The sequence below is a fragment of the Thunnus thynnus genome, chromosome 3 (genome assembly GCF_963924715.1).
Source record: "Thunnus thynnus chromosome 3, fThuThy2.1, whole genome shotgun sequence".
Taxonomy (NCBI): Eukaryota; Metazoa; Chordata; class Actinopteri; order Scombriformes; family Scombridae; genus Thunnus; species Thunnus thynnus.
The window spans coordinates 38,922,563-38,940,052 of NC_089519.1; the positions used below are offsets into that span (position 1 = coordinate 38,922,563).

General features: G+C 44.2%; 3 protein-coding genes across 7 annotated transcripts in view; 2 read left to right on the plus strand and 1 right to left on the minus strand.

Annotated features, from left to right (window-relative positions):
• LOC137180451 (son of sevenless homolog 1-like) overlaps window positions 1–2,083 on the plus strand; it is a 44,006-nt gene extending 41,923 nt beyond the window's left edge. For both annotated transcript variants that reach the window (XM_067585831.1, XM_067585829.1), the window contains one exon: window positions 1,181–2,083. In XM_067585831.1, the coding sequence (XP_067441932.1) occupies window positions 1,181–1,651 (471 nt within the window). In that variant the 3' untranslated portion in view covers window positions 1,652–2,083. The remainder of the gene's footprint in view (window positions 1–1,180) is intronic.
• A 1,001-nt stretch (window positions 2,084–3,084) lies between these two features.
• On the minus strand, window positions 3,085–5,402 carry gemin6 (gem (nuclear organelle) associated protein 6). The gene is made up of 2 exons (XM_067585837.1): window positions 5,112–5,402; window positions 3,085–4,099 (listed from the first exon to the last, which is right to left on the minus strand). The coding sequence occupies exons 1-2, from the start codon at window positions 5,240–5,242 to the stop codon at window positions 3,697–3,699; spliced, it is 534 nt and encodes a 177-aa protein (XP_067441938.1). The 5' UTR covers window positions 5,243–5,402; the 3' UTR covers window positions 3,085–3,696.
• Window positions 5,403–5,657: 255 nt separating this feature from the next.
• LOC137180452 (serine/arginine-rich splicing factor 7-like) lies at window positions 5,658–17,281 on the plus strand. 4 transcript variants are annotated; one of them, XM_067585832.1, is made up of 8 exons: window positions 5,683–6,101; window positions 6,986–7,162; window positions 10,671–10,850; window positions 14,273–14,347; window positions 15,105–15,155; window positions 15,263–15,310; window positions 16,813–16,857; window positions 16,947–17,281. In XM_067585832.1, the coding sequence occupies exons 1-8, from the start codon at window positions 6,074–6,076 to the stop codon at window positions 17,057–17,059; spliced, it is 717 nt and encodes a 238-aa protein (XP_067441933.1). In that variant the 5' UTR covers window positions 5,683–6,073; the 3' UTR covers window positions 17,060–17,281. The 4 variants fall into 4 exon arrangements, with proteins under 4 accessions (XP_067441935.1, XP_067441933.1, XP_067441936.1 ...); XM_067585833.1 differs by having other exon boundaries at window positions 5,802–6,101; window positions 6,986–7,166; XM_067585834.1 differs by lacking the exon at window positions 14,273–14,347 and having other exon boundaries at window positions 5,658–6,101.
• Window positions 17,282–17,490: the final 209 nt, after the last annotated feature.

The window sequence follows — 17,490 nt, forward strand, 5'->3', positions numbered from 1 at the left end:
ACTCAGGTCTATGAGGGACCTGGAGACTCAGGTCTATGAGGGACCTGGAGACTCAGGTCTGTGAGGGACCTGGAGACTCAGGTCTATGAGGTACCTGGAGACTCAGGTCTGTGAGGGACCCGGAGACTCAGGTCTGTGAGGGACCCGGAGACTCAGGTCTATGAGGTACCTGGAGACTCAGGTCTGTGAGGGACCCGGAGACTCAGGTCTGTGAGGGACCCGGAGACTCAGGTCTGTGAGGGACCCGGAGACTCAGGTCTATGAGGGACCTGGAGACTCAGGTCTGTGAGGGACCTGGAGACTCAGGTCTATGAGGTACCTGGAGACTCAGGTCTATGAGGGACCTGGAGACTCAGGTCTATGAGGGACCTGGAGACTCAGGTCTGTGAGGGACCTGGAGACTCAGGTCTGTGAGGGACCTGGAGACTCAGGTCTATGAGGTACCTGGAGACTCAGGTCTGTGAGGGACCTGGAGACTCAGGTCTGTGAGGGACCCGGAGACTCAGGTCTATGAGGGACCCGGAGACTCAGGTCTATGAGGGACCCGGAGACTCAGGTCTATGAGGGACCTGGAGACTCAGATCTATGAGGGACCTGGAGGATATCACTAAACCTGCTGGTCTCATACTGCCAGAGTTCTGATCCTTTAAAGACTAAAGCTCTGGTGCTTAAAGCCAGGCGGAGGTCTCAGCTGGTCTCAGCTGGTCTCACATGGTCTCAACTGGTCTGGGTGCTGAGGTGATGTTGTGGACTGTGAGAGTTTTTCTCCTCCAGGTTTTCATCCTGAAGAGAGACGACTGTGACATCATCAAATGAATGATGTCATCATACTGATCAGAATGTTCTTCCAGATGATTGATCTGTTGTTGATCTGTTATTGATGTTGTTGATCTGTTGTTGATCTGTTATTGATGTTGTTGATCTGTTATTGATCTGTTGTTGATCTGTTGTTGATCTGTTGATCTGTTATTGTTCTGTTATTGATCTGTTATTGATCTGTTGTTGATCTGTTATTGATGTTGTTGATCTGTTATTGATCTGTTGTTGATCTGTTGTTGATCTGTTATTGATGTTGTTGGTCTCTTATTGATCTGTTGTTGATCTGTTATTGATCTGTTGTTAATCTGTTATTGATCTGATTGATTGTGTCAATAAAGGTTTTTTTCTCTCTCCTCCTCAGATGATGTCGAAGTTGGACAGCCCCCCCGCTGTCCCCCCTCGCCAGCCCACCTGTAAGCTCCTCCCCCCTCGTTACTCCTCGTCGATGTCGTCGTCGTCCCCCCCCGACAGCCCCCCTTCGCTGCCTCCTCGGGAGCCCCTCAGCTCTCCTCTGCACCTCCTGCCCCCCCCTCAGGGCCGCCCCCGCTGCGACCTGCTGCCTCAGGCCTTCTTCCCCTCCACCTCCTCCTCCATCAGCCCCGCTCCCACCGCCTCCTCCTCGCCCCCTCCCCTCCCTCCCCCCGCCCCCGTCACCCCCAGCCCCAGCCCCGCCTCCAGAAAGATGCCCCTCCCGTCCCCGCCCCTCCCCCTCCTCCCCTTGGACGGCCCCCCCGTCCCCCCTCGTCACGGCGTCCCCAAACTCCCCCCCAAGACCTACAAGAGGGAGTCTCTGAGCCACACCCCCCTGCTGGACACGCCCCCTGCACTGTGAGCAGCTGATTGGACGGTCGGAGGAGGAGGCGGGGCTAAACGAGCTAACACTACAGCGGATTGGATCAGAATAAACAAAACAATGGATTTAAAAACAAACAGAACATGTGATCGATCGGGACGCTCTGATCCGATCAGGACTGAAAGTAAACAAACATCACGTGCCCTTAAAAAAACAAACTGTGGCCTCCAGCAGAACGTCGGAGAACGTCTGTCTGTTTGGTTCTCAGACTGTGCAGAGTGCATTATGGGTAATGTAGTGCCCCACAGACTGAGGCGGACTCTGAGGTACCGACCAGAACCAAAGAGGTACTTTACCGAGACGGACTGATTCTGGCAGACCTGATGTTGGTTCTCTGATGGTTCCTGTTAGAACATGTAAAGAACATGTTGCCTTCTGTAAAACAAGGGAATAAACGTGTTTCTACCAGAACCCGACTCCTGTCTTCATCTCTCCTCACTGAGTCAGTCCGTTACCATGGAAACTGTTTATTTTTAGTTAAATACAACGAATGAATCTGACTTTTATATGATTTTACAGCAGTTTGTGATGTTTTATGTCTGTTTGTGTAAAATAATGTGATTTATTTAAACTGCTGCCAGTGAAGAGTCGTACGTAACGACTTCCTGCAGATCACACAAACAACATGAGAACCATGAGGACTCAACGTTCTATAAAACAGAAAATACTGTACTTGAGTTCCATTTATAACCTTTATTAAATAAACTTTCAGCTCAACATCAGCAGCAAATAAAATCATCAATAATGTTATTAAAATAAATCTAGTTTGATGTTTATGTTTGAGGCAGATTATGTCTCCTGACTCACTGAATCAAACCTCATTTGGGAACATTTGGGAACATTTTTGCTCGTCTATGGCATCATGTTTGTCCATCTTCCACCTGAATGACGTCAGTTACCACCACACCAAACGCCACAATTGGTCCAAACCACAAACAGCTGCTGATTTAGACGTTTATGTAAAAAAGTTGCTGTAATTTAGTAAAACTGAAGATCATAAATGTTGCAGAGATCTGTTGAACTCGTGTTAATTATTGCGACGGCAGAATCGTAGTGAATTATTCTCTGTGAAGCTGCACATAAAACCCCTCCGGCAGCGAACCTCAACCACCTGCAGGATCCAGGTGTGCAGGTGATGCTTGCTTGAATCAAACCTCATCTGGGAACATTTGGGAACGTTTGGGAACAGTTTTGCTCGTCTATGGCATCGTGTTTGTTGGCAGGTGAGATTTGTCGTCAGTTGCCGCCACACCAAACGCCACGATTGGTCCAAACCACAAACAGCTGCTGATTCAGACGTTTATGTGGAAAAGTTTCTGCAATTTAGTGAAATTTATTATTATTTGTATATTACTTATTGTGATAAGTTTCCTTTTTGTTCTTCAGTCACTGATACAAACAGCAGAGACTAATAATAACAATAAATTAGATTTATTGACGGTACATCGTATCAAATCTACAAATAAAACATTCAGTTAAAAATCCTTTAAATGATTTTAAAGACAAACAAAGACCAAAGAACTTCCTGTGATCTGAAAGATGTTACCATGGAAACAACATATTTATTGTTTAAAGTGTCCTCGTGTGCGTATAAGTGACATCAGATCAGTAATCAATCTTTACATTTTTCCTGATTTTATTTCATTTGAGGCCAAAAACTGAAAGTTTTCAGCTGCAGTTTAGTTCAGATTGATCATCTTATTGATCAGATAGTTTCTGATCAGATTGATCATCTTATTGATCAGATAGTTTCTGATCAGATTGATCATCTTATTGATCAGATTTGTATTTCATTGAGACAAACTTGTTCAGATATTTAATCTTTTATTGAAAGAAAACAAACATTATTCATATTAAATTATCAAATATATTGATCAGTCATGACGTCACAGTGATGACATCAGCAGGAAAGGGGCGGAGCTTCAACTGTCATTTTAATTGGTCAAAGAGTCGAACAGGTTCCAGATCAGCTGGCTCTGATTGGTCCGCCAAAGCAGCAGTGTGATTGGAGGATTTGTCAGTTTTCAGGCCTGGTCCTGGTCTGCGTCCTCAGGTGGGCTCAGGTGATGCGGATCGGCCCGTAACAGCCTCTGGACCCGGTCCAGGATGATCTGGTTGGAGCTGCTGCAGTCCTCCGGTCTGTACGGAGCGGTGAGCGTCAGCGCTCCGGCCACCATCAGCTGCTCGCCGTCCTCCTGCACCGGGACCCGGTTCTTCTCCAGCCAGCGCCGCACGCAGTCCCGCCGCCGCCGCAGCTGCTCCGGATCCAGGTCCAAGCCACGGGTCTCAGGGGGGGTGAAGACCGCCTGCAGCCGCCGTGCTGTCTCCTCATCCGCATCCTGCAGGACCTCCACCTGCTGCACCGCGTGACCCATCACCACCCGCACCGAGGCTCCGCCCACCTCACCGAAGTCCACCATGACCAGACTGCGAAGAGGGACAGGACCAGAACACATCAGACCAGGACACATCAGACCAGAACACATCAGACCAGGATCCTCCTGACGGTCAATAAACATTGATCTACAATCAATCATCTAAAAGTGATTTTAACAAAAGCTGATGAAGAATTACAACAAACACAAGATACGAATATCGACTAATAATATTCTGATCAGATATGGATCAATATTCTGATCAGATATGGATCAATATTCTGTTGCTGCATTGATTATTTCTGCCTCAAATGTTTTCAGAAACATGTTTTACTGAAATGTTGAACTGCAGAAAGTTTGAGACACAGAACTCACATGCACGCTCACATGCACGCTCACATGCATTAACGTGCACACTGCTGGTGCTGCAACCAAATCAAAGAACAGAAGCTCAGCGTGACGTCATTCACTGCTCAGGACGCCATGTGTGTTCAAACACGTTAAAGTGTGTCAGTCAGGTGTTATTGATTCTACAGTCTCTGTATTGATGACGTCGTCAGCTGGGTCATAACATGTGATTGACGTCATGCATCATCATCCTGGAAGAGACCACTCCCATCAGGATAAAGCTGATCACTCACAAATATTTCGTATTGATAAGCCGTGACTCAAACCATGCCAGCAAACCTGCATGAAGCTTCAATAATCAATAATCAATAATCATGTTTCCTCTCAGTGTTCATGTTGCTGATCATCTTTACATTCATATATTTGTTACTGAATGATCCAAACTATTCACTATTATTGATCAGCTGAGCTCAATCAGCACTCATCTGATCGATCAGCTTCTGTCACTGCTGACGATCATAATAATAATAATAATAATAATAATAATAATAATAATAATAATAATAATAATACTCTGCGTCCACTGGATTCAGATGGAGGCTCCGCCTTTTGTCTACCTGTTGCCATGGTGACGATGGCTTTTTACATTCAGCACACTGAACTCTGGTTGATCGATCAGACTCTGTTAAAGATGATCAGGTGTGTCGGTGTGTTACCTGGCGGACACCGGGTCCACAGTCAGCAGCCAGCCACAGAGCTCCTCGTCTTTTCCCGCCTTCACCTTCACCTGTTTGTTGACGTAACGGATCCACTGCAGCGGACCTAACAGAGGCCAGCCGCACTGCATCACGGTCCTCTTGTTCGATCAATCTGAGAACACTGATCAATACAACACAAAACAGCGCGGTCCTGCAACTGTTGTACGCGCCTCTAACAGCTCCGGAGGGAAACACCTCCCTGAAATAAAGGTTCCTGTTCCGCTTTACTGCGCATATGATCCGCTGCTGCCCCCTGCAGGTCACTCACACAACTTTATTTAAAATGTTCACTAGACAAACATGCAAGAAGCAGAGTTCAGTGTCTTTAATGGAGCTGGTAGATGTTATTACAGTCTGTCATGGCATGTTTAATAATGCCAGTTGATTTCCAATAATACAAAGTATTTTGTGCTTTAGATTCAGAAACAGAATCAGTGATTCTGGTAAATGATAAGACAGAGAAACAACAACAGGTCAGGTGATAAGTAATAATAAATAACAGTTTCCAATTAAAAGGAGTATAAATATATTAAGAGTTTAAAACATATTCTGCTATTGACAGTAATAACAGTAGAAAGATTGGGACTGTGGGGACTTTAACATATTTTTCACTATTTTCTGACATTTTATGGACAAAATGATTTTTAAAAAAAAACTCTACTGCAACACGTGACGAGGTCAGAGGTCAGACACGTTGGGAACCACTGCTGTAAACAATTGCATGAATGTGATTCATTAGAACAGTTAAAAACACAGTGACACGTTGCCCCACATTTGACACAAGACATAGTAAACTAGACTGACAGGAAGTATTTTGCGTGCTTGTTATTGTTGCTGACTTCACTTCCGCCCCAGTCAGTCAGCGCGCTAGCAGCTAGCAGCTAAACTAACCGGAGCGGGGCGGTGGAGGCTCGGTGAAGATGTCCCGGTCTGGTCGGTACGGAGGAGGTAACTGTGACCCGCCCTGTGTTCTTACGGGCCGGTACCGCAGCTGTGACTGTCCGGTACCGCACAGTTCAGTTAGCATTAGCCTGTCAGATTATGATTCAGAGTTTACTGCAGCTGTGACTGAGGCTGATGTCATGTAACATGTCATCATGTTAAATCCAGTGACAGTTAGCTGCTGAGCTAATAACATCCAGTAGAGTTACAGTTAGCAGCTGAGCTAATAACATCCAGTAGAGTTACAGTTAGCAGCTGAGCTAATAACATCCAGTAGAGTTACAGTTAGCAGCTGAGCTAATAACATCCAGTAGTGTTACAGTTAGCAGCTGAGCTAATAACATCCAGTAGAGTTACAGTTAGCAGCTGAGCTAATAACATCCAGTAGAGTTACAGTTAGCAGCTGAGCTAATAACATCCAGTAGAGTTACAGTTAGCAGCTGAGCTAATAACATCCAGTAGAGTTACAGTTAGCAGCTGAGCTAATAACATCCAGTAGAGTTACAGTTAGCTGCTGAGCTAATAACATCCAGTAGAGTTACAGTTAGCTGCTGAGCTAATAACATCCAGTAGAGTTACCGTTAGCTGCTGAGCTAATAACATCCAGTAGTGTTACAGTTAGCTGCTGAGCTAAGCTGTCTCTTTAATGATCCTCTAGCGCCACCAACAGGTTCTAAAGTCTAAGATAAAGTTTTAATAAAATACGATGCTGCTTGGAGGATCGTTTAAGAAGCCTGACGAGTACCAGGTGCTTTAAATTAATATTCTGCCGTCAGTGGAAGTCAATCTGTCTGCAATGAGGCTTTAAAGTAACAGAAATGAATGGAGTTTGGTTACAGGCAGCGCACTATTATACACTGACATCTGATTGGCTGTTACCTGCTCCACAGAGACAAAGGTGTATGTGGGGAACCTGGGGACAGGGGCGGGGAAAGGCGAGCTGGAGCGGGCGTTTGGGTACTACGGCCCCCTCAGGACGGTCTGGATTGCCAGGAACCCACCAGGGTTCGCCTTCGTGGAGTTTGAAGATCCACGAGACGCTGACGACGCCGTCCGAGGGTTAGACGGCAAGTCAGTACCACACACACACATACTAACACACACGCACACACACACACACACGCATACTAACACACACACACACACGCATACTAACACGCATACTAACACGCACGCACACACGCTTACTAACACGCACGCACACGCATACTAACACGCACGCACACACGCTTACTAACACACACACACACGCATACTAACACGCACGCACACATATACTAACACGGACACACACACGCATACTAACACGCATACTAACATGCACGCACACACATACTAACACGGACACACGCATACTAACATGGACACACGCATACTAACACGCACGCACACACATACTAACACGGACACACGCATACTAACACGCACGCACACACATACTAACACGGACACACGCATACTAACATGCACGCACACACATACTAACACGGACACACGCATACTAACATGCACGCACACACATACTAACACGGACACACGCATACTAACACGCACGCACGCACACACATACTAACACGGACACACACGCATACTAACACGCATACTAACACACACACGCATACTAACACGCATACTAACATGCACGCACACACATACTAACACGGACACACACATACTAACACACACACAGCATACTAACTGTGTAGAACCCTGTATGTGTTGCTGTCAGTGGAACGTGTATCTAGAACCCTGTATGTGTTGCTGTCAGTGGAACGTGTATCTAGAACCCTGTATGTGTTGCTGCCAGTAGAACGTGTATCTAGAACCCTGTATGTGTTGCTGCCAGTATAAAGTGTATCCAGAACCCTGTATGTGTTGCTGCCAGTAGAACGTGTATCTAGAACCCTGTACGTGTCGCTGCCAGTAGAACGTGTATCTAGAACCCTGTATGTGTTGCTGCCAGTATAAAGTGTATCCAGAACCCTGTATGTGTTGCTGCCAGTAGAACGTGTATCTAGAACCCTGTACGTGTCGCTGCCAGTAGAACGTGTATCTAGAACCCTGTATGTGTTGCTGCCAGTAGAACGTGTATCTAGAACCCTGTATGTGTTGCTGCCAGTATAAAGTGTATCCAGAACCCTGTATGTGTTGCCGCCAGTAGAACGTGTATCTAGAACCCTGTATGTGTCGCTGCCAGTAGAACGTGTATCTAAAACCCTGTATGTGTTGCTGCCAGTAGAACGTGTATCTAGAACCCTGTATGTGTTGCTGCCAGTATAAAGTGTATCCAGAACCCTGTATGTGTTGCTGCCAGTAGAACGTGTATCTAGAACCCTGTATGTGTCGCTGCCAGTAGAATGTGTATCTAGAACCCTGTATGTGTTGCTGTCAGTAGAACGTGTATCTAGAACCCTGTTCGTGTTGCTGCCAGTAGAACGTGTATCTAGAACCCTGTATGTGTTGCTGTCAGTAGAACGTGTATCTAGAACCATGTTCATGTTGCTGCTAGTAGAACGTGTATCTAGAACCCTGTACGTGTTGCTGCCAGTAGAATGTGTATCTAGAACCCTGTATGTGTTGCTGTCAGTAGAACGTGTATCTAGAACCATGTTCGTGTTGCTGTCTGTAGAACGTGTATCTAGAACCCTGTATGTGTTGCTGTCAGTAGAACGTGTATCTAGAACCCTGTACGTGTTGCTGTCAGTAGAACGTGTATCTAGAACCCTGTAGGTGTTGCTGCCAGTAGAACGTGTATCTAGAACCCTGTAGGTGTTGCTGTCAGTAGAACGTGTATCTAGAACCCTGTACGTGTTGCTGCCAGTAGAACGTGTATCTAGAACCCTGTAGGTGTTGCTGCCAGTAGAACGTGTATCTAGAACCCTGTAGGTGTTGCTGCCAGTAGAACGTGTATCTAGAACCCTGTATGTGTTGCTGCCAGTAGAACGTGTATCTAGAACCCTGTAGGTGTTGCTGCCAGTAGAATGTGTATCTAGAACCCCGTAGGTGTTGCTGCCAGTAGAGCGTGTATCTAGAACCCTGTAGGTGTTGCTGCCAGTAGAACGTGTATCTAGAACCCTGTAGGTGTTGCTGTCAGTAGAACGTGTATCTAGAACCCTGTATGTGTTGCTGCCAGTAGAACGTGTATCTAGAACCCTGTAGGTGTTGCTGCCAGTAGAACGTGTATCTAGAACCCTGTATGTGTTGCTGTCAGTAGAACGTGTATCTAGAACCCTGTACGTGTTGCTGCCAGTAGAACGTGTATCTAGAACCCTGTAGGTGTTGCTGCCAGTAGAACGTGTATCTAGAACCCTGTATGTGTTGCTGCCAGTAGAACGTGTATCTAGAACCCTGTATGTGTTGCTGCCAGTAGAACGTGTATCTAGAACCCTGTACGTGTTGCTGCCAGTAGAACGTGTATCTAGAACCCTGTAGGTGTTGCTGCCAGTAGAACGTGTATCTAGAACCCTGTATGTGTTGCTGTCAGTAGAACGTGTATCTAGAACCCTGTACGTGTTGCTGCCAGTAGAACGTGTATCTAGAACCCTGTATGTGTTGCTGCCAGTAGAACGTGTATCTAGAACCATGTACGTGCTGCTGCCAGTAGAACGTGTATCTAGAACCCTGTATGTGTTGCTGCCAGTATAAAGTGTATCCAGAACCCTGTATGTGTTGCTGCCAGTAGAACGTGTATCTAGAACCCTGTACGTGTCGCTGCCAGTAGAACGTGTATCTAGAACCCTGTATGTGTTGCTGCCAGTAGAACGTGTATCTAGAACCCTGTAGGTGTTGCTGCCAGTAGAACGTGTATCTAGAACCCTGTATGTGTTGCTGCCAGTAGAACGTGTATCTAGAACCCCGTAGGTGTTGCTGTCAGTAGAACGTGTATCTAGAACCCTGTATGTGTTGCTGCCAGTAGAACGTGTATCTAGAACCCTGTAGGTGTTGCTGTCAGTAGAACGTGTATCTAGAACCCTGTATGTGTTGCTGCCAGTAGAGCGTATATCTAGAACCCTGTAGGTGTTGCTGCCAGTAGAACGTGTATCTAGAACCCTGTAGGTGTTGCTGTCAGTAGAACGTGTATCTAGAACCCTGTATGTGTTGCTGCCAGTAGAACGTGTATCTAGAACCCTGTAGGTGTTGCTGCCAGTAGAACGTGTATCTAGAACCCTGTATGTGTTGCTGTCAGTAGAACGTGTATCTAGAACCCTGTACGTGTTGCTGCCAGTAGAACGTGTATCTAGAACCCTGTAGGTGTTGCTGCCAGTAGAACGTGTATCTAGAACCCTGTATGTGTTGCTGCCAGTAGAACGTGTATCTAGAACCCTGTATGTGTTGCTGCCAGTAGAACGTGTATCTAGAACCCTGTAGGTGTTGCTGCCAGTAGAACGTGTATCTAGAACCCTGTAGGTGTTGCTGCCAGTAGAACGTGTATCTAGAACCCTGTATGTGTTGCTGTCAGTAGAACGTGTATCTAGAACCCTGTATGTGTTGCTGCCAGTAGAACGTGTATCTAGAACCATGTACGTGCTGCTGCCAGTAGAACGTGTATCTAGAACCATGTACGTGTTGTTTCAGGACGATCTGTGGGAGTCGTGTGCGGGTGGAACTCTCTACGGGAATGCCGCGGCGTTCTCGGTACGAGCGGCCGCCCGCCCGCCGGCCGTTCGACCCGGATGATAAGTGTTACGAGTGCGGAGAAAAAGGTCACTACGCCTACGACTGTCACCGCTACAGCCGCCGGAGCCGTAGGAGCAGGTAACCGTGACAACAGCGACACACGCTCACACCAATCAGCTGTTTGAATCCAGTTAAAACTGCAGCTGAGCTTCAGTCACTGACACACACACACACACACACACACACACACACACACACACACACACACACACACACGTATTGATCACTGCTAACTGAAGTGAACGAGACTTTTCCCTCCAGATGATGTTTAACCTTTAAGATGCTGCAGGCGGCGGCGGCGGCGGCGCCTGGGAGGATCATCTGAAACGCCTGCTGGTCGTCTTCAGTTCTGCGTCTTTACATCATGATGTTTGTTAGATGTTCCGTCGTGTGTTTATGAAGCGTCGCAGTAAACGTATCAGAGCTTTCAGAGAGTCGGAGTTTCCCGTTGAAGTGAACTCTGTTTACAAGTCGGAATCTCGTAATTCTAATAACTCTGATGTGACCTGAACGCGGCGGGGGAACGTCCTGGCAGGTATTTGGTCATAAACTAAAGCTGATGAAAAGTCAAAAGGATCAAGGTTATTTCATTTTTAATTAATTAATTCATTAAATTTATTCATTTATTTAAATTGATCCTGAGGGGAACATGAAAATGTCCAACAGTTGTTGAGATATTTCAGTCTCTTCTGTTGTTGAGTTTCAGCCGCATGGCGAGTAAAGCAGGACAGGAAGTATTGCTAAAGCTAAGCTAACGGCCTCCAGCTGCTTTGAGAGGAAACTTGGACTCGATCTCGCCGTCCTGAAACTTCCTGTTGAGTCTCAGCTGAGCAGCAGCAGGTTCAGACTCTGCTTCATAGATTATATACCGTCTAACATCTACAGCTGCAGACATTACTGCAGCTAAACATGCTGCTGCTTTCATCAGGGAGTATTCTGATTGGCTGGGGGTGAAGGTGGGGGCCACACCTCCAGCCAATCAGAGTAGGAGCTCATTAATATTGCAGATTTATGTAAATAACTGCAGAAACAGTCTCAGACTCAGTGTTTATACAAATGAGTCAAACAGGCAGAGTAACAGAGTGTCCTTGAATGCACCATCAGGTATTTTACTGAAACAGTCTCTGCTCTTAAACACATCACCACATATAGAAATAGAACTGACTGAATAATAATGTTTAGTTCACAGATCAATCTAGAAACATGTGATCAGTTCCAATCAATGATCAATGCACCTGATCAGCTGATCAGCGTGTTGTGTGACTGAGGCTCGGCTGCGTGATTGATGCTACAGAAATGTTTCACACCTGGATCCAACAGGAAGTCCTCGTCAGGAGGACAAACCAGCCGGGCGGGGTTTATCACATCACACCAACCATCCGACAACCTGATTGGACGAGCTCACCTCTCTCTACTGTCTTTATACCTGTCTGTCTGAGCTCTGATTGGTCGATATCTGGTGATGTCAGAGGGTGAATCTTAAAAGCTTTCAGTCTAAACCACGTCGGAGCTACATCCATTAATCAATTAGTTGCTAACTATTAAATTAATCAGCAACTATTTTGAACATCAGTTAATCTATTTGAGTCATTTTGTAAGAAGAAAAACAACTGATCAATTAATCAAGAAAATAATCAACAGATTCATTGATCATGAAAATAATTGTTAGTTTTAGTCCTGCATCTTAACTCAAGGTCGACTTACCAGCTTTTTCTTGAGCTTTCAACCTTGAGCTTCATCATCAACAACATGAATGTAACACAAATATGTCCAAATATTCACAAAACAAACGTCCACAGAGTCGATGCTCATAACACAGCTGAGCAGCTGCTAAAAAAACAAGATAAACGATTATTTGCAGATTAATTATCTGTCGATAGATTGGTCGAAAGATAGAAAACATGAAACACAAACACAGTTTTCACTCAGCTGCAGCTTCACAAAGATGTTTCAGTATTTATTCACTTGCTCCAGCATTTCAGAGGCTGTTTGTGATTATTGAGGCCAAAAATGTTTGATTTTACAGCAGCTTTGTGATGTTTTATGTCTCTTATTGTGGTAAAATTACAAGCAAAGTAAAATAATGTGATTTATTTAAACTGCTGCCAGTGAAAAGTCGTATGTAACGACTTCCTGCAGATCACAGAAACAACTATAGTTCAGCTGAACATGAGAACCATGAGGACTCAAGGTTCTATAAAACAGAAAATACTGTACTTGAGTTCCATTTATAACCTTTATTAAATAAACTTTCAGCTCAACATCAGCAGCAAATAAAATCATCAATAATGTTATTAAAATAAATCTAGTTTGATGTTTATGTTTGAGGCAGATTATGTCTCCTGACTCACTGAATCAAACCTCATTTGGGAACATTTGGGAACATTTAGGAATAGTTTTGCTCGTCTATGGCATCGTGTTTGTCCATCTTCCACCTGAATGACGTCAGTTACCACCACACCAAACGCCACGATTGGTCCAAACCACAAGCAGCTGCTGGTTTAGACGTTTATGTAAAAAAGTTGCTGTAATTTAGTAAAACTGAAGATCATAAATGTTGCAGAGATCTGTTGAACTCGTGTTAATTATTGCGACGGCAGAATCGTAGTGAATTATTCTCTGTGAAGCTGCACATAAACCCAGTCCGGCTGTGAACCTCGACCACCTGCAGGATCCAGGTGTGCAGGTGATGCTTGTTGATGTCTAACGGTGAGTTCAGACAGAATGCGAAGCAAATTTTGGCCTCACGTTACTCACATGAGTTTGACCGCTGGATTATTTGTGTTTATTCGCCCCAAACAGCCAAAGTTCATGACTGTATATCAGCTGTAAGCTGGCAAGTTTCTGTGTTTCTCCGTTCAGCTTCTGACTGAACTCAGAACTCAGCAGAGACTCCGGTTCTTTCTGTGATTGACCTCCCGTCTCCTTCCTCATCTCTTCTGTACGTTCATGAAGTTTATTCATAAAACATTTTGACTCACCGCGTGAATCTGCGTCGAGCTGCATTGTGTCTGAACGCACCGTCACCTCATGTTGTATCAGATGATGTTGTGAGATGTTGTTTAACAGGTCGGAACGTTTCAGGTTCCATCGTTTGATTCAGATCCTAAAAGCTTTCATGAGACCATCTTGACTAAAGCTGAACTGAACTGAACTCTTAAGGTCTGTGGCGGCTCAGCCAGACCGGCGCCGCCTCGTTAATTCGGCCTTCTATTTTGTAACGAGGAACAGACCCGCCTCGCTGCTATCAAGTCTCAATCAAGCGATTTGGTGTCAGTTCGATCATCGTTAGAAATCTTCTAGATCATCTAGATCTGCTAGAACCGGGTCCAAAGAGGGTCGCCCTGCAGACCTGCAGGACCTGAAGGTTTAGTGGATTACAGTCTTTCAGTCTTCACTTGTTCTTCCTCTGCATGAGTAACCTTCACTGCCAGCTGTAGTTTATCACACCGCATCGATCCTCTCTGACTGCTGCTCTCCTGGTTCTGGTTTGGGTCCAGGTCCAGGTCTCGGTCCAGGTCTCGGGGGAGGCGTTACTCCCGCAGCAGGAGTCGCAGCCGGAGCCGAGGGAGGAGGTGAGCCACGTCCCGGAGGTCCTCAGGGATCCGCCTCTGGTCCAGCCGGGCTCTGTCGGGTTTTATTGAGTTTATTATTCTTCTTCTACATGAAGTTCTGCAGAACGTCCCTGAAGATCGTAGACCTTCAAACTCTGATAAACTTCTGTTGTTTTAGTTGTTTAGTCTCAGTGAAGAGAAAGACGATCAGCTGCTGATCAGAAATCATGTTTGTTTTCTTCTTCATGTCTCCAGTCGCATGGTTACTAATGTGTTGCAATCTACTGACCCGTTGTCATGACGATGCTGAAACATGCAGTTCCATCAGAGTCTACTGGGCTTTACTGGAACCAGTTTACAATCACAAACATGCCAGCAGGACTAAAGGCTGAAATAAAAGAAGAAAAACTAGTTAGTTAATAAATATCTTCTGGAGTTAAACGTCCCAACAGCTGTTATATATCACATATAACAGAACATCTGATTAAATCAATGAAACAGATCAGTTATTACAGCTGCAACACTTCCTGCCGCGTAACTGCAACGCCGCAGGTTCGATTCTGCCTCTTCACTGTCAGTTAAAGTCCAGCAACACATCATGTTAATTATCACATGATGAGTAATAATAATGAGTAATCAATGAACCGATAATCAATATGAAAGCATGTTAGTGTTCTGATCAGCAGCTGAAACGAGCCCGACTGTTCCTTTAACTGTTTTCACATTGAAACTGTTTCACATCACCTGTCTCACCTGCTGATGATGTCATCACGTCCAGGTCCAGGTCCTCCCCCAGAAGGTCTCGCTCCGCCACGCCGAGGAGGTCCAGGTCAGACCGCTGTGATGTCATCACTGTCAGGACTCTAACAGTAAACTGCAGCTGTAACAACACGCTTCATGTTTTCATTTTCTCATCCTGTTTCTCCTCCGCTGCAGGTCCAGGTCCGGGTCCGGGTCCGGGTCTAGGTCTCGAGGTCGCAGCAGGTGAGTGATGCAGCGCCGCCCGCAGGCGGCTCCAGGAAGCATCTTTAACAGTCTGATCGATCAGTGTGGTGAATGTAAAAAGCCATCGTCACCATGGCAACAGGTAGAGAAAAGGCGGAGCCTCCGTCTGAGTCCAGCGGACGCAGAGACGTCAACGTTTATCAGCTGTGACAGAAGCTGATCAATCAGATCAATAATAATATAATCAATCAATAATAATAATCAATGATCAATAACAATGAGTGAATAGTTTGGATCAGTCAGTAACAAATATATGGATGTAAAGATGATCAGCAACATGAAAACTGAGAGGAAACATGATTATTGATTATTGATTATTACTGAAGCTTCATATAACAAGACAGAGTTAGAAACTAACATCCAGCTGATCAATCACTTTGATACCAGTGAATGAATTAATGAACGAGTGAATGAATGAACAGCAGCTCAGGTTAACAAGCTCGTTTCTTTATTATTTTTACTTTATCGGACAAATATTGAAACAAAACAAACATGAACATAAAAACACAATTACATCATATATTTAACAAAACAAAATAATAATAATAAATAAAAAATAAATAAGGATCAGATGTTTGACACGTCCACGAGATGCTGCTGTGATCAGACAGTATTATGATTATTATGATTATTATTATTATTATTATTATTATTATTATTATTATTATCATTATTATTATTAGTAGTATTATTATTATTATTTGTATATTATTAGTATTTGTATTATTATTAGTATTATTATTATTATTATTATTATTATTATCATTATTATTATCATTATTATTATTATTAGTATTATTATTATTATTTGTATATTATTAGTATTTGTATTATTATTAGTATTATTATTATTATTATGTATGAATGTGTGTCTGCTTTGGCTTTTCAAGGAAAAAATGTTTAATCAGCAGGTTGAGACTCTTCTTCTCCTCCCTCATTAAAAACAATCCAACATCTATAAATATGTAAATGTATTAAATTTACTTCACTGTAAAGTTTCCACATCACTGTCAGTTACAAACTGGACAAACTGGAAAAACATTCAGCTCAGAGAGAAGCTCAAACATCCGACTGAAAGAACAAGAAACAGTTTTTGAGTAGAATCAGCTGCTGATTATTGTTCTGTCAGCTGATTTCTGACTGTTCATAAATAAATAACTTGATGTGATGTGTTATTGGCTCGTAGTGATGAACCTGCAGAGAATCAGCTGGTTGTTTACTGGGTCAGGGTTTCAGGGTTTCAGGGTTTCAGGGTTTCCCTCCCAGCGTGGCTTCACAGCTGCTGTTCACTACCTGCTGACACACACAGTCAGCTGTAGACTAGCTGGTGAACATAGTGGAGCATTTAGCAGCTAAATGTTTCCAGATGTTTCCGTCAGGAGTCGCTAGAAACACGACTCCACGTGAATGATGGTGATGTCGATAAGCAGCAGTCAGCTGACGAGTTAATGTTCACTACTGAGGTGTGAATGTGTCCGCAGGTCTGGATCGATGGGTCGATCTCGCTCTGGATCTCCAGCTAGAAGGTGAGTCAACCTCACAACATTCTTATCTCAATAAATAACCATCAGCTGTGGTTGTGTGACGTGTGTTTGTTTGTTTGTTTGTCCGACAGTCGCTCGACGTCTCGGAGTCGCCGCCGCAGTGAAAGTTCAGACGGAGACGAATGAAGATTTTCTGTTTGTTTGTAAAAATGTAGTTTTGTTTTTGAACAGATTTAGTTGTTGATGTGTTTGTTTTTCTATCAACTGAATGTGTTTTCTTGTAGCTGCATTGGCTTCACACATCATTATTATTATTATTATTATTGATTATTGATTATTGATTATTAGTTTGTTCTTCCAGCCTGTGTGTTGTGTGAGGAGTCAGATGTTAAATGAATTAATGAGGAGTTTGTTTCCTGCACTGATCATCTAAAGATTCAATAAAGATTTCTACAAACAAACATGACGGCTGATTGGCTGAGAGACGTGTTTACATTCTGATCAATCACGTGTCCAACAGGAAGTCCAACGCAAACGCTTTTATCAACTTATTCAGTAGAAGACGACAGAAGAAAACAACCAAATAAATCTCAGAGTTAAAGTACAGTAAGAAAACACACACATATATATGTGTGTGTGTGTATATACATATATATATATACATGTGTGTGTGTA

Bases quoted from the DNA above. Each gene is read 5' to 3' on its own strand.
- gemin6 (XM_067585837.1), bottom strand. From the start codon at position 5,242: ATGCAGTGCGGCTGGCCTCTGTTAGGTCCGCTGCAGTGGATCCGTTAC. The intron at 4,100-5,111 runs GTAACACACCGA...CCCTCTTCGCAG, and splicing joins GTGGACCCGGTGTCCGCCAG to TCTGGTCATGGTGGACTTCG.
- LOC137180452 (XM_067585832.1), top strand. From the start codon at position 6,074: ATGTCCCGGTCTGGTCGGTACGGAGGAG. The intron at 10,851-14,272 runs GTAACCGTGACA...GTTTGGGTCCAG, and splicing joins CGCCGGAGCCGTAGGAGCAG to GTCCAGGTCTCGGTCCAGGT. The intron at 15,156-15,262 runs GTCAGACCGCTG...CCTCCGCTGCAG, and splicing joins GCCACGCCGAGGAGGTCCAG to GTCCAGGTCCGGGTCCGGGT.